Genomic DNA, 16,788 nt, shown 5'->3' with positions numbered 1-16,788 from the left:
GCATTACAAAAAAATAAAGAACACTATCAGGTAGACTAAAGGAGTCTATTAACTCAGGGTGGCCTCTGAAACAAAAGATAACTAAAATTTTTTCTTTTGCTATGCTAGGAAACTAAAAAAGACAATTATCTACTTGATCTGAATGTATTCATAATGAATTCTCCTATTCTAACCCAACAGATATTGCATATATCCTAGCAACCAACTTTAGAGTAAACAAGAGCTCCAAGACTTCTGTTCAAAGCAAAATATCTTAATCCCTTGCACCCCAATTATCTCCAAAGATCATTTAATGAAAGTGCTAACCAAGACAACCATGGAACCTGATGACATACCTGGTTGCTTAATAGTGTTAAAAAAGAAGTTATGTATTTACCATAACGTTCCATGTGAGTTGTTCATCTCGCCTTCATTCTTTAATCTTGGGTTCGGAGCCAATCCCTCGGCTCCGATACGGCCAATTGCAAAGCTCGAGGTCTTCAAATAGCTCAAGGCCAAGTCCCTATCCCATGATGCACCTGTGAATTACCTCAGATCTTGTCTGCTCCGTATACTAATAACATATGTCATTCTTACATTCCTAGAGAAAAGGAAGAGAAGGTTTGAGTAACCAGGATGGAACCAGCATTTCGGTCATCTATCAGCCCAGGAGGGGGTAGGAGGGAGGGACGTAAGGACGTAATGAAGGCGAGATGAACAACTCACATGGAATGTTATGGTAAGTACATAACTTCTTTATGTGAAGTTGTTCAATCTTGCCGTTCATTCTTTACTGTTGGGTAGCATCCCAAGTACCATCAATCTCGGGTGGCTCACAGGAGAATACTTCTCAGGACCGTGGAGCCAAAGAAGGCCCTGTCCCTGGAGGCCTTGTCAACTTTGTAATGAGTGATAAAGGTATGAGGTTTTGACCAAGTGGCTGCTGCACAAATATTATTAGTAGGAAGCCTGGCAGAAAAGGCAGATGATGTAGAAACTGCTCTGCCTTGAGTGAGCTTTAATCTTGTGTTGTAAAGGCATATTGGCAGCTGAATAGGCAAAGGTGATACAATCAGATAACCATTTAGACAGAGTTGTTTTAGTCACTGGTGTCCCTATTCTGGAGTCTGAGAATGAAACAAAAAGCTGGTCTGATTTCCTGAAATCTTTTGTTCTATCCAAATAAAATCTGAGCTGTCTGTGAACATCAAGTTTGTGTAGCATATACTCTAAATTGTTAGAATGATTGGGGAAGAAAACTGGCAAATCAATAACTTTGTTTGAGATTGGTTTCAGTGCAAACTATGGGCAAGGATGAAGGATTTGTTCTAAGTGAAACTGTCAGCATGAAATATCAAATAGGGAGACGTGATAGATAAAGCCTGAAGCTCTGACACTCTGCGGGCAGAAGTGATAGCTACCATAAAGATGGTCTTCCAAGACAAAAATTTGAGATCACAAGATAAAGCTGGTTCAAATGATGGAAGAATTATATGTGAGAGCATAAAATGTAGATTCCATGGAGAATAGGGAGATTTCACAGGTGGCCTAATATGAAAAGTCCCTTTGAGAAATGCTTTGGATAACTTGTGAGACATGATATTCAAACCTTCAAATCCAAGATGAAAATTAGAGATAGCAGCCAATTGAACCCGAACTGTTGCTGCTGCAGCTCCTTTATTGAAAATCATAGCCAAGAATTCTAATATGGAAGCCATAGGAGCTTGGTAAGGATCGATTTTATTTTTAGAGGCCCATATATAAAATTTCTTCCATTTGCTCAGATATAGCTTTCTGGTAGAAGATTTATGAGAGGACAAAAGGATCTGTTTTGTCTCATTGGAAAGGTTATGGAACCTGGCTATGATGGGAACTGGAGCAGCCAAGCTGTCAGCTTCAGGGACTGCAAAGAAGGATGAATATCCCCTGATGGATGTTTCAGAAGGTCTGGAACTGGGTCCAGGATCCAAGGATCCTCCACAAGATGAAGTCAAAGGAAGGGAAAACAAATCTGCTGAGGCCAGTGAGGGGTTATAAGAATGATGGTCCTTCCCAGGGATATTGCTTTCTGTAGAACTTTGGGTAACAATGGGACTGGTGAAAATGCATAGAGGAGACCCGGAGGCCAATCGTGTACGAGTGCGTCCCTTGGGGCTTCTCCGGGGGGGGGGGGGTCAGAGCAAAGTAGTTTCTGCATTTCGTGTTCATGTGACATGCAAAAAGGTTGCAGCAAGGCTGGCCCCACCTGTGGAATATCCTGTCCGCAACTTCTTTCTTGAGGGACCACTCATGGGGCAACAAGATTGCCCTGCTCAGTTTGTCTGCTATCACGTTGGATCTCCCCGGGATGTGCATTGCCAACAGAAGGCGCTGGGTGGAAACAGCCCACTGCTAAACTCTGAGACCCTCTTGACAAAGGGGGTAAGACCTGGTTCCTCCTTGTTTGTTCAAGTACCACACCACCAACATGTTGTCTGTCTGAATCGCAATCGTACCCAGAGGGAGAGAGTCCTGAAAGTACTGCAACGCCAGAAGTACTGCTTTCATCTCCAGGACATTGATATGCAGATGTGTCTCTTGATCGGTCCATGTGCCTTGGGCAGTCTTTCCCTGAAAATGCCTCCCCACCCCACCCTATCAGGGAAGCATCCATGGTCACTGTGGCCGCTGGAGGGGGTAGCACAAATGGGCATCCTATTGTGACATGAAGTGAGGTCAACCACCACTGAAGGTCCTTCTTGTAAGAATTTGTGATCATTATGGAGTGATTCATGGGGAGCTCTTGGTAAGACCATTGAATGAACAATAGCCATTGATGTGCATATGAGCAAGTGGTATGGCTAGAATTGCTGCTGCCATCATGCCTAATACTTTCAGAACTTCCGATGCTGGTGCTTTGTCCTTTGATATCAGGATGCTGACATGTTGATGAAGAAGAGAGACTCTTTCTATTGGAAGCCTTAGAGTGGTGGTAGTGGTATCCAACTCTGCCCCTATAAAAATGATATGCCGCGATGGCGACAAGGCAGATTGTTCTGAGTTAACTGTAATGCCCAGATGACTGCAGCATGACAGAGTGGACTCCCTGGCCTGAATGAGTTGATGCCTGGTGGTGGCAGTAAGGAGCCAACCATCTAGGTATGGAAACACTTGGAATCCTAGACGCCTCAGGTGAGCCGTAACCACTGCCATGCATTTGACAAACACTCTGGGGGTTTTAGTGAGACCAAAAGGCAAGGCTTGAAACTTGTAATGATTGGCTCCCAGCCAGAAGCGCAGGTGATCCCTGGATGGTCTGGCCATTTTATAGGTTCATAGGTAGGTACTAGGCTATTGGCCCTAGGGCCTATACAAGCCTAGCCAAAAAGGTACCCTGGCTTTCGCCACACAAGAAAACTATTTTCCTGTGCCTCTGTCAAGCAGAACCACAGAAGTGATCCCCAGGGTGAATTTCCTATTACCCATCCAATCATCAAGATTTTTCTTGAAGAGTGCTAATGAGGAGCTCTGTTAGATAGGTAATCTGTTCCAGAGTGTGGGAAGTCTCTGGGACAGGAATCTATCCCTCCAGCATGTTCTGTTTATTGTGGTGACAAGGTTTAGGTCCCTAGAGAGTGTAGCTCAGAGGGATTCTGATTTCTTTAAGTGGAGCATGTCCAACAGCTCTGGGTTTGACATAGCTTTGCATGTTAGGCAGAGATCGCCTCTGAGTAGGCGATATGCGATGGAGTAAAGCTGGAGTTTTTTGAGACGGTCTGCGTAAGGCATCTGTTTGAGGCCAGTAATCCTCTTTGTGAGGTATTTTTGTGGCCTTTCCAGTTGTTGTAGATGTCTTATGAGGTACATACCAAAAGGGGCGTTGTACTCTATAATGGGTCTAATGAGTGATGAGTAGAGGGAAACAATGACCTCTTTTTTTCTGGATGAGAAACCTTTTGTGATGAGGTGTGCCACATAGAAGGATTTCCTGACCATTGTGGCGATGTGATTATCAAAGGAGAGACTACTGTCAACCTGTGTCCCAAGGTCTCTTATCACACTTTCGGTGTTAAGTAGACTACCGCCTATGTGGTACTTCATGGGTACAGAGTTTTTAACAAAGGGGATGACAATGCACTTTTTGGCATTGAGCTTGAGACCATGTCTTTGACACCAGGCATCTGTCTCAGTGAGGCCCTTTTGTAGGATGTCCACATTGTTAGGAGTTTCAATTATGGCTCCTAGTTTGCAGTCATCTGTGAATTTAGTTAGCCAAAGACCTTCTGTGTTAGCCTGTACTTCAGAGAAGTAGATACCAAACAGGAGAGGACCCAGGACTGAACCCTGTGGTACTCCACTTGTCACTGGTCTGAAGTCTGATTTGGAGTCTGCTACTTTCACTGTGTGTGTTCTTTCAGTAAGCCAGTTGGCAACCCATCTTGTGACATAGGGATTTATACCTAGTTTAGTGAGTTTATCTATAATTCCAGAGTGGGGGATGGTGTTGAACGCCTTGGCGAGATCTAGATAGGCTGTATGAACCACCTTACCCTCATCTATGGCTTTGGTGGCTACTTCAAAGAAGTCTATCAGGTTTAGTAGACATGATCTGCCTTTTACAAACCCAAACTGTGTGGGGTCCAGAGTTTGGAGATCTCCAATGTCTTTGTTTATGAGTTCCATGATGATACGTTCCATGGCCTTGCAGATGAGGCTCGTCAGGCTAATGGGGCGGTAGTTCCCGGGGTCTGCTGTGCCCCCCCCTTTTTGGAGTGGGATAACTGTTGCAGTGTGCCATTCAATGGGCACAAAGCCTGAGGTGAGGCTATGACTGAACATGGTACTTAGGTGGGATGCCAGTTCATTCTGTAGTTCATGTAGAAGGCAGCCTGGGATGTTGTCAGGTCCCATGGATGCTGTGTTCTTGGCTTTGGAGAGTGAAGTTTTTACCTGTGCAGCCGTGATTACAGGAACTTTGCATTCTTCCAGTATAAAGATGGGCCCTTTAGGGGGTGAGGGGGGGGGGGGTAAAGTTAGCACTGAACCTATCTGCCAGGTTGTTGGCAATATCAGTTAGTTCTGTATATTTAGTGTCATTGTGCTGTAACTCAGAGCAGATCTGAATGTTGCCATTGAGATTTTTGACATAGCTATAGAATGCTTTGTGGTTGTCTTTAATCAGTGGCAATTTTGTTTTCATAACTAGCTTTGGAGGATTTTATGAGGGATCTCAGCTTCTTACCAAGGCTGACCAGGGAGTTCCTCCAATCGTGGGATTTTACTCTTTTTTGCAACAGTTTCTTTCTTCTGTTGTAGAGTTTGTTTATGGCAGAAGACCACCAGACTGGCTTCCTTTTTTTGGAGGAAAGCATCTTGGTTCTGTTAGGGATAGCATAATCCATGCACTCGTGTAAGTGCTTATAAAGTGCATTTGTGTAGGATTCAGCAGTCGTACCTCTATTGTCCATCTGCATGGGTGTCGTGAAGTTTGCCACTTTTGTCTTAAGAAGCGTGAAGTTGGCTTTGGAGAAATTTTTTACAGTTGTTTTCCTAATGAAGGGTGGGAGTGGGATGTGGATGTCTAGGGTGATTAGCTTGTGGTCAGATCTGTCCAACGAGGAGCTGACCTCTGGTGTGGAACACCAGTCACCCATTTTGGTGATGACCAGGTCTAGGATATTGCTGCCCATGGTGGGCGTGTGGATATGTTGATCCAAAGCATTGGAATTGATGATTTCCAGAAAATGTTGAGCAAAAGAGTTGGTACATGAGTAGTTTTCCCAGTTAATGGTAGGGTAGTTGAAATCACCCATTATTAGAGTGTTGGGTTGTACCTTAATATTTTCCAGTGTATCAAGAAAAGAGGAGTGGGAATCCTGGGGCATGGTGGGGGGTCTGTAGCAAGCTACAATCTGGATTGCGGTTTTGCCCAGAGTTAGTTGAACTTGGATAATCTCAGATGCATTATGCTGAGCAACTAGCTTGGAGGTGTGGATATACTTAATGAATATGGACACGCCTCCACCTTTAGTGTTTCGGTCCGGGTTTGGTGGCCAAAAGGTGTGGTATGAATTATAGCCTGGTAATGCAGGGGTGCTCTCTGGAGCTTTGAACCAGGTCTTTGTCACTGCACAGATGTCAATGTTCTCCATTTTAAGGAGTGCCTTGAGTGAGTGCATTTTGAGGTTTAGATTTCTAGCATTGAGTAGCATTACGCTCAGATTTTGCTTGCTTGTACCTGTTACAGTGGTGAATTTGTCATTTGAACCTTGCCTAAAAAAGGCACTATAGGGGTGGCAAGAGCCTTTGCCAGTATCCGGAATCCCAAGAGCGACAGGTGCAGGCCATCTCTGGCAAAGCAGCGTGGTCTGTCGATCATGTTGTCCCAGGCAGACAGATACTGGATTCCCTTAGAATGAAACCAGAAGCTTAGCCAATTGTTAAAGTCAATCATTTTGTCCTTGTACTGTGGTGTCATTCTGGGTGATGGCAGGATGCTACTCAGGGCTAGGGTCATACCGGCCTGGGCTACAAGATCAGAGAGCTCCTCCATGTCTCTTTTCATGTAGTCCAGGGAGGTACATCTCAGGTCATTCACACCAACATGGACAATGACAGAATCATATTTGTACTTGTTGTGGAGTGACCTGAGTGCATGCGTTATGTGGCAGCTCCTGGCACCTGACAGGCAGCTGACAGTAACTATTTCCTTGTTTAGCCTGGTGAGTGGAACATCAGTGTGCCTGACTATAGAGTCACCTATGACTAGAGTGTTGGGTACGTTATGCCTTATGAGTGGCACACTGAGTATGTGGGATATGTGTCATTTGGGTTGTGTTGGGGGGTGGAAGTTGCTTGCATTTCTGCTTTGGAGGTCTCTGTTGTTTGGGTAGATTTGTACTGAGAGTCTCCGTGAATGTAGATGTGTGTTTTGTGGTTCTGTGTGTGTGTTTTGGTGGTGTAGGTTTTGAGGGACTATGTGATGAGTGTGGTGCGGTGCAAGTGTTTACCTTCTCCTCTTGACTGTCTAGGTCAGTCTTTGGTGAAGAGAGCTTTGCTTCCATTTTGGCTATATAAGTGCATCTCTCACAGGTCATAGTGCTGGGTGGTAGGAGGAGAGGGTTGTCTGTGTACATGAGGCAATTGCTGCATTGTCTCAAGATGCCCAGATTCATCAGGTATGCAGGAGAAAACACTGGGAGCTGACCTTTAGACATGCCTGAATAGGTGCTTATTTATTAAGTACTAAAAACTGTTTTCCTCTAGACAAGTGAGGAAAGTTGAGTGCTGTAGTAATTTGTAACTTATTTAGTGCTTACAATGAGTTCTGAACAAGTGCTGAGATCAAAGAAACAGATGAGTGCTAAAACTAAAAAGCTGGCTAGTTGCAAGGGAAATTTTGAAGAACAGACTTTATGGCACCAGGAATAGTTTAACCCCAGTTAAGTGTGGGGGGGGGGGGGGGCTTAGGAGCTCACAAACAGTCCTGGACACAGCAAATCCATATCTGACCTGCCACAGGAAAGAGGGAAAGCAAGCTTAGATTTTTTTTCCAGTAAAGTGGAAATGGAGAAAGCTGGAACAGAAGTTAATTGTGGTAGTATGCATCCTTGAGATCTATAGAACACATTCAGTTGTCTTTCCCTATGAAGGGAAGTATAGACTGAACTGTGACCATCCAAAACTTCTCTTTCTTAATGTATTGGTTCAGTCTGCTGAGGTCCAGTATGGTTTTCCAGTCCCCTGTTTTCTTTGAAACCAAAAAGAATCTTGAGTAAGTTCCGGATCCTGTCTTGTCTGCTGGGACTGGCTGGATGACTCTTTTTCTTAGCAACATTTGGACCTCTATTGTTGTCTGTTCCCTGTAACTGGGTGGAACGTCCAGGATTTTTCTTATGATTGGAAGGGGTGTGGTGAAAGGAACAAAGTGCCCTCTGGAAATGATACTTTGTACCCAGCTGTCTTTTGTTATATTGAGCGAGGTGTCTGGGTACAAAGATAAGCAACCCCCGACTGCCACCAGAACAGGACAGTCGGGCCTCCTCTCAGGAGCACTGGTAGGGTGTCCCAGAGAAGTGATCTCTGTTGCCCTGGTGTTGCGGACCCCCTCTGCCATGAGGGCAGTGTCTTCCATTATTAACCCTCCTCTGCCCCTGGAGGGGGGTTCACCACGTGCATCCTGAAAGGCTCCTCTGGCTTTTTGGAACCACATTTTTCCTCCCCTTTGACCTTTAGGGTATGGTCGGGTAGGGGTGGAAAAATGGACCCCGACGGCAGACAGAGTCTTTCCATCCTGTTCGCACCTGGTTAAGGTTTCCTTCACTTTAGGCCTGAAAAGGGACAAGCCATCAAAGGGAGTGTTCACGAAGGAAGACTTGAAAGGCTCCGTGAAGGAACATAAGCGCATCCAGAAATGTCTTCTAAGAGCAATTCCTGTACCCGTTGCCCTACTCATTCCATCAGTTGCATAAGATATGAGGCACAGGGATGAGTTGATGATAGAGTTTAGGGTAGAAAGCTGGGCAGTAACTTTGTCAGAAGCTACTGCAGCTACTGTACCCTGAAGAGTATCTCCCAACTCCTTAAGGAGATCTCTTTGCAACCTAGTAAAATGGGTTAAGTAGTTCAGCGAATGGAGAGCAAAGGTAGCTGAACTGAACATGTGCTTCCCATATCTATCCATAATCCTGGAGTCTCTGTTAGGAGGATGGATAGATGAGGAAGTCTCAGACATTTCCTTCTTGGTGATCGCCGCCACCACCATGCATCAACTGGAACACCTTTAGTTAAAAATGTTTTGTCAAGTGGGGCTGAAATAAATTTATTAGGCCTCCTGGGGACAAGCTCCATAGTATCTGGAGACTCCCATGCTCTTCGTGAGACCAGCTGCATCAGCTCATCAAAGGGCAGAGTTACCCAAGAGGTGGAGGACTGAGACCCGAAAGCCTTCAGGAGAACTGACTCATCCTCAGTAGGGCTTTTGGGCTGCCAGTCACCCCTCTGCCTAAGGATCTCAAGTATCTCAGCAAATGAGATATCCTCAGAGGGGGACCGGGGGGACCCTTCTGATTCATCTTAGTCGGTATCTGATGTGAGAGACTCCTGCGGGGAGTCTAGGTGCTTCCTCTTGCAGGTCTATATTAGAAGACCGAAGACGCAGTCTTTCGAATGTGTCTTGTTCGAACGTAAAAGTCTGAAAACGGAAAATATTGAAGCGGCTATTAAACTAATTCTTTCCCTGGGAAAGAATTTACTTGGCCGCTTCGGTACTTTGCCATTTTCGGCACTGTAGTGCGGTCTCGGATTTGGTATATTTAAGTAGGGAGAGTGTGGGAGGCGAAGCCCCCCACTTAATGTAATGTTTGAAATTCATTTTTATTTATTTATTTATTTTTTTGTTGGGACAGCGATTTTTTTCCCTTGGAAAAAAAATGCTGTTCTTACACTTCGACATTGTAAGCTTTCTCTTACATTGGGTCAATCAATCACCGTTCGCTTTTTAAGCGTTCAGTGATTTAATATAGACCCCCTCTTGCACAATCTCTACCTGGGAACCTGATAAGTGGGGGCCTCTGGTAAGGTCTCAGAAGAGCAGGGGCCACCTGTTGGGGCCTCCTGAGGCTCTGGGTCTCCACGCTTGGTCAGGACATGTGAGGCAGAAGCAGACACAGGCACTTTTGGGGAGGAGGAGGGCAGACCCGAGGTTGAGGATGTCCTGGGAGACATGACTCTCCTCATGGAATCAAAAGTACCTCTGCTCCAATGTGAGGGAGCTGACGGATCCAAGGAAACCATTAACACCCCCGGCACCGGGACAGTGGGCTCCGAGCCCAAGGTAGGAGCTGAGCTCATCCGAGCCAAGGCCCAGAGAGACAAAGTCGGAACTGACAAGTCAGTTTGACTGTCCTCCCCGGACCCAACCAGAGAGTGTTGGCTCCTAGAGTCTTCAATAGGCACCAAGGATGTCAGAGTACACAGAGCTTAAGACACTGGAGCAGGAGTCAGCTCCAAGGGTTCCACTAACATCAGGTCTGCTTCCTCCAGCTTCAACGGACCATGGCTCGGAGGAGGAATAGTAATAGTCGGTGCAATGGTCTTAGGCTCCGAAGCCATTTGGGTCAGAGCTGATAACATTTTGGCTAATGACAGTGCCGACAACAGCTTTTGTACCACACAATCCAAGTCCAGATCCGACAGGCTGATAGATGATCGAGAAGATTGTACCGAAGGTGGTACCGACTGGAGAATAGGACTCTTCGAAGCTTTGGAGACCGATGACAAATGGCACAATTGTCTTGCAAATGCAGAGCCCCTAGACAATAAACACAGTTGACATGGCTGTCTGTAACTGACATTTTCTGGCCACACTTAGGGCACTTTTTGAACCCAGATTTGGGGTGCTTGTCTTGATCTGCCATAATAAAGTTAGAAAATGTTTACTGCTAACCACACAAAGAACAACAGTAAATATTCACCCAATAGAACAGATAGCAGGTAAGCCTTAATAAAAACAACCTAAAACACACACACACACACACACACACACACACACACACACACACACACACACACACACACACACACACACACACACATACACACACACACACACACACACACACACACACACACACACACACACACACACACACACACACACACACTATGAGATATCACACAAAGCAGACTATGCCGACAAAGATAGCTGCTGAGAAATAACAATCTTATCTAAATAAGTAGAGTACACTGTAAATTTAGACAGTAATACATGACTAAGCCTTACCTAAATACAAAAGGTTAGACAGACCATAAAGAATTTAAATAATACAATTATCTAAGAAATGTGACAAAGGTCACTAAATAGCACAACAAGCTGAAATAAGGAAAGGCAATAAGCTTATCAATATAAACAAAGGTTTACTGTACTGAGCCTTACATAAAAAACCCAAAGGCTAGACAGACCACACCTATAAGAACTAGAACTAACTAGGCCTAAAAGAGGCCAACTAGAAATATATGAAAAAACAGTAAATGGGAAGGGAACAGCACTCTAAAAGCTATAAGAGCTTTATAACAAACCTAACTAACTATACTATCAAAAACTTTTATATTAATTTTAATAAAAATGCTTTTCTTACCTGGCCTGAGCTAATTCAGGACCTCCGATCTGTTGCAGTGGCAAACTAGATCTGAGGTAATTCACAGGGCATCACGGGATAGGGACTTGGCCTCAAGCTATTTGAAGACCTTGAGCTTTGCAACTGGCTGTATCGGAGCCGAGGGATCAGCTCCAAACCCAACAGTAAAGAATGAATGGAGAGATTGAACAACTTCACATCATGTTTTTACAAACACACTCCTCTACTGGTTTTGTCTGGTGCACTGCAGTGGAGCTGTCCCTCCATAAGGGTGGCCTTATAGCTGACCTGATTAATTATAGACCTGTCATCTTTAGATACTTCATATGCTAAGTTATGGAATGTATTACAATTGGACTCATAAACTGTGCTATCAAGAATAATATTAGATTTAGTTTGGCTTTGTGAAGGGTAACTCCTGTCTATTTACCTGGCAAACTTCTTTGAAAGGACTACAGGAGCTGTAGATGGTGCCCATACAGTGCCTGTAGAATATCTTCACTTGGCCAAGGCGTTCAGTACCATTCTTCATGTTGAAATCATACAAAAGCTAAATGCTTTAAAAATCAACCCATAGGTGTTAAGATGGTGCACAAACTGTCTAAAAGACAGAACCCATACAGTGCGACTTGCAGATGTCTTTTCAAAAAATTAAAAAGTAGCCAACAGTTTTCGTTCAGGGCTCAGTGTTGGGACCACTCCTTTTTGGTATTTACATATCAGATCTCCAAGCAGAAAGCCAAGATGTCTAGCTAACAAAATTTGCAGGTGACTGTAAATTGCAGGTTGCTGCTAAGTTATCCTAGGACACCCTAATGAACTCTCTCTCTAGTAAACTTTTAGTGTACCAAACGTGGGCTCAAAATAAATAAATACTAAAAAATGCAGTTTTATTACTTTTGGTAGACAACCCTTCACTTCATCATTCTGTAAAGACAATACACCACTACAAAATAAAAATGTTATCAGGAACCTAGGTACTTGGGTTGACAGCTCCCTCTCTTTTCACCAAAATGTGTCCATAACTGTCAGGAATTTTTTTTATTTAGCCCAGCTAATTGCCAGAGGAATATAATCAAGGTCTAAAAAAAAGTAATCACTCCCTTATAGTCAGCTTTGATCAGTTTGATTAGAGACTACAACTCCCCCTTTGTGGTGTATTTTACTGAATATATCAAACAATTAGGAAGACCCCAAACTTCCTAACAAAAAGGATTATAAACCTAAAGTTCCTAAGCTACCTAGAAAAGCTGGAAGCTCTATCCTTTTATTCAGACCCTTATAGATTTTTGAGGGGAGATCTCTGTTTGTCTTACTGTTCCATCAGAAACCCAACTGTCTTGGACCACCTTTATCTCCGCAAATCCAATATCAACATCAGTATCAGAACCAAGGACCAAAAGTATCACTAACAGATAAATAGAACACTGTGGAAGGATGAGTTTATAACTCAGTGCCTCCCAAACCTATAGAATAAGCTTCTTCTGTAGGATAAGCAGTGCAACTCACTTTCTTCCTTTAAACATAAGATGACTGGATGAGTATTTGCAAATTTCCACTGGGATTTAATGACATGGCCATACTAGAGAATGGAGGTTCGGCCTCAGTGAGAGTAGTTTCAAAGTGAGAATGGTCATAAAACTCAGTGGTTTTGGAATATATATGAATTTTTGAATGAATGAAATGTAAGCTTTGGAGGACTAGATGGAATGCCATTTCCTTTTCTTCACTGCTTATTAGGCTATGGTCAGGGTCCTAATAACCAAGAACAGGATAAAATTAGGTACTGAAAATAAACAAATTGTTCATAAGGTGAGCTGTAAGATTTGGGTGATTAGATGGTCAATATTTCTGTTTGTTCCACATTTTGTAAGAATACACCAATGACATTATCATAATTTATTGATCAGAAGAATAAAACTTTGTGACAGATGAAAACCTGGTCAAGCTTGTGGTGATCAAACTACATACTAAGATAATGAAAAACAAACTGAAAATATGCCTCTGTACAAGTGAAGGTTCAAAGTTAAATATACAAAATACACTTGCAAGATGTTGCAATAATTTCCAAAAGCTGCCAGGTGGTGAATCCCAAAGAAAACTTCCTTTTATTGACACAAATACAGGCTTAAGCGCTTTCGGCCATGAAAATGGCCATCATTAGAAACACCCATAATCCCAATGGCAAACACTTAAATACCTTCCAGTGACAAAAAAAATACTATTCAATTAACCAATTAATGTATTTTATACAAATAACATAAATAAACTAAAAACACTACTATAAGACACTTATAAAAACTGCAATTCTACTTGCATTTATTATATTTTGCTTTTCTATGTAAAACAACTTTATAATTCACCCCACACTCAATTTGTCGAATAAACAGTTAACAATACAAGAAAAACAAGTTTTAAGTAAAGGTCTTTTGTTTATTCCATTGGGGAGGTCTGATATAGGTAAAACTGTTATAGACTTAAAAGATTTCACACGCAAGTCAAATTTAAAACTGTTATTCGGTCAACAACAGGAATATGTAAAGAGTGACTTTAAAGTACCGAATGTGTTCAACCCACCACTGCATGCTACTATTAAAGCCTTTGAAAATATTTGTAAAGTAGAAATTAGAAGTTTGTTGCAACAAAAAAGTAAAGGAAAGTAATACAATTTAACCGAGAAGCAAAGAGAAAGTTTTGAAGCCTTAAAAAGTGATTCTTCCATCAGAATCATGAGAGCAGACAAACGGGGGGGTCTATGGTGGTGGCAAATATAATTCATTATTTCAATGGTGTATATGAGCTTTTAAATGATATGCATTCATACAAAAAAGTGACAAAGTTGGAAATAAATAAAGCATATAAATATATTGATGCATGGTTGGCGGATCAACTGGATAAAGGGGTTATTTTAGAGATTATGTTTGAATTTTTTCAGGTCAACAAACCCAAGGTTGGGTATTTCTTTGGAATACCCAAAGTGCATAAAAATGAGCAGAATCCACCATATAGACCAATTATTGCAGTCAGGGCATCCAAGTTAGAGCCCCTATCTAAATTTGTTGACAGGATCCTATTAAGGTTGGTACAAGGAACCAAGTAATTTATTAGAGACTCAAAACATTTTTTGGACAAAATAAGAAATTTAGAGATAGACAAAGATGACATATTAGTTACAATAGATGTGCAATCCTTGTACACCTGCATTCCTCATAAAAAAAGGTTTGGAATGGGTAGGTTATATGTTGGTTGAAAGTCAACAATTTGAAGTAGGGGAAGTAAGTTTATTTTGGAAAGCATAGAACACATTCTGTGCTACAATTTTTTCATCTTTGAAAATTAATTCTTTTTACAGACAAGGGGGGTAGCTATGGGGGCAAGGATGGCACCCAATTATTCCAGTTTAGTTATGCTTATTGGGAGGCCAGTGTCTTGCCCCACATAGCAAGGTACAACAATCTTTTATGTTATTACAGATTTAGTGATGATTTGTTTTTTGTGTGGCGGGGCTCAGAAGGCAATTTAAAGGATTTTGTTAAAGAAATGAATAACAGCACAAGTTTTTTTTAAATTTTCAGTGGAATATAATTTTTTTAGGATTAGTTATTTAGATTTAGACATCATTAAGGAACAAGGACAACAGACATTAAGTACAGTTATAAGTTACAAGAATGTGGCTAGCAATAGCTTACTTCATTACACCAGCATGCACCCTACGTACGTCAAACATAATATAGTGAAGGGGCAGCTGATTAGGGTAGAGAGACTTACAAGTGATGCTAGCAAAATAGATAGATTTATGGGAGAATTACATGAGAGGTTCAAGCACAGGGGATATCCCAGTAAGATAGCTAGCAATGTATTAGGATTGGAAGGTGCAAGAAAAGAGACTAGGGAAGGAGAGGAAAGGGTAAAGCAGGATAAGAATTGGCAAGCGGCCATGCTGTTAATCTTCACAATGGACAGTGAAGCTATCAAAAGAATTATTAATAATAATTAGAGGATTTTAATAGCAAATAAAGAAGTTAAGGCTGCAGTGGGAGAAAAACCCATATACATTAACAAAAGGGCTAGGAATTTTAAAGGGATTCTAGAAAATAAACATGCACCCAGTAATAATAGAGTTAAGGGTATGTATAAGTGTTTAGACTGCAAAGAGTGCAGATTTATAGTAGAGGGACCTTATGTAGAAGTACCTATGAAAAAAACATTACAGTGCCAGGTAGGTTTACATGCAGTTCAGAATTTGTGGTATACATGGCAAAGCGCCTAGCATGTAATTCCTTCTACATAGGAAAAACCAATAGATCACTGAGAAGGAGAATTTATGAACATTATTATGGAATAATAAAGAAAGATTACAATAATGCATTGTTTAAACATGCATTAGAATGTCCCAAGTGTTCAAAGTTTTTGTTTTCGGTAATAGACTATGTTTCTCCTTATTTTAATGGGGACAAAGAAGGAGAGCTTGAATACAAAGAGCTCAAATGGCAGATTCTGCTCAATGCATACAACAAACCTGGTCTCAATAGTGGGGGTGAATTATAAAGTTGTTTTACGTAGAAAAGCAAAATATAATAAATGCAAGTAGAATTGCAGTTTTTATAAGTGTCTTATAGTAGTGTTTTTAGTTTATTTATGTTATTTGAATAAAATACATTAATTGGTTAATTGAATAGTAATTTTTTTTGTCACTGGAAGGTATTTAAGTGTTTGCCATTGGGATTATGGGTGTTTCTAATGATGGCCATTTTCATGGCCGAAAGCGCTTAAGCCTGTATTTGTGTCAATAAAAGGAAGTTTTCTTTGGAATTCACCACTTGGCAGCTTTTTGGAATTTATTGCAACATCTTGCAAGTGTTTTTTTGTATACATACTAAGATAACTTACCTGTTTTATATTCCCAACAAATTCACGCCACTGATATTCCAGCAGTGGAAGAACAATGGGATCTTCTAGTTTAGATGGAAATGTCTGCTTGAGAGCCTAAAACAAGAAAATGGGGATGTGGATAATTTCAGACTTCATGGACTAACTGTAGCAAAAATCTAATAACTAATAATGTCTATATGTTTATTACAAAGTAGGTGACAAAGTGTATGCATGCATTTCATTTAAACATTTCCAATTAGTAAAATCACATAGAATAAAGGGAAAAAATAGCAGTAATTTTTTTTTTACAGATTCTGGGTTCATAAGGCATGCTGACATATACCAAGATGGCATAGTAAAACCATAACAGGAGATATTTAAATGATCACTGTTGCAGTAGCCATAACTATATAGGTTACATTCTGCCAAGGATATAACAAGAGGCCAGCTTCCAAAGCCTCAGGGCACCTTCCACATGGCCAAATTGTCAGGCAGTTTGAGGTGAGCTGACTAAAAGACAAGTTTGTGAGTGAAGCCCTTCAGAGATTTCCTGCCAGCAGACAGAGGGAGCTATGTATGCAGTCTCATAACTGAATATCGAACACATGTAATCAATTTCAAGGAGGATACTTATTTTTATAGATCATTTGATAAGCATGAAGTATCCTTCTTGTTTTCCTGTCTAATCTATCCAACACCTTTTGGGGCCAGTTAATTACTACAAAACTGTAAGTTAGGACAGGAAGAGCAAACTGGTTTATAGCTTGACCTTTGTTCCTAGATGTCAACACTGTTTTCAGGATTAATTTAAGTCTTCTAA

At 41.7% G+C, this 16,788-nt stretch overlaps 1 protein-coding gene across 2 annotated transcripts in view; it reads right to left on the bottom strand.

The window, feature by feature from the left end:
- The window catches only part of PPIL6 (peptidylprolyl isomerase like 6), a 544,036-nt gene that overhangs the window by 471,816 nt on the left and 55,432 nt on the right, over positions 1 to 16,788 (bottom strand). For both annotated transcript variants that reach the window (XM_044066849.1, XM_044066841.1), the window contains exon 2: positions 15,987 to 16,082. In XM_044066849.1, the coding sequence (XP_043922784.1) occupies positions 15,987 to 16,082 (96 nt within the window). The remainder of the gene's footprint in view (positions 1 to 15,986; positions 16,083 to 16,788) is intronic.

The sequence above is a fragment of the Protopterus annectens genome, chromosome 1.part0 (assembly GCF_019279795.1).
Source record: "Protopterus annectens isolate FY-2018-M chromosome 1.part0, PAN1.0, whole genome shotgun sequence".
Lineage (NCBI taxonomy): Eukaryota > Metazoa > Chordata > Ceratodontiformes > Protopteridae > Protopterus > Protopterus annectens.
The sequence above is the reverse complement of the archived record's forward strand: the minus strand, read 5'-3'. Positions and strand labels throughout refer to the sequence as shown.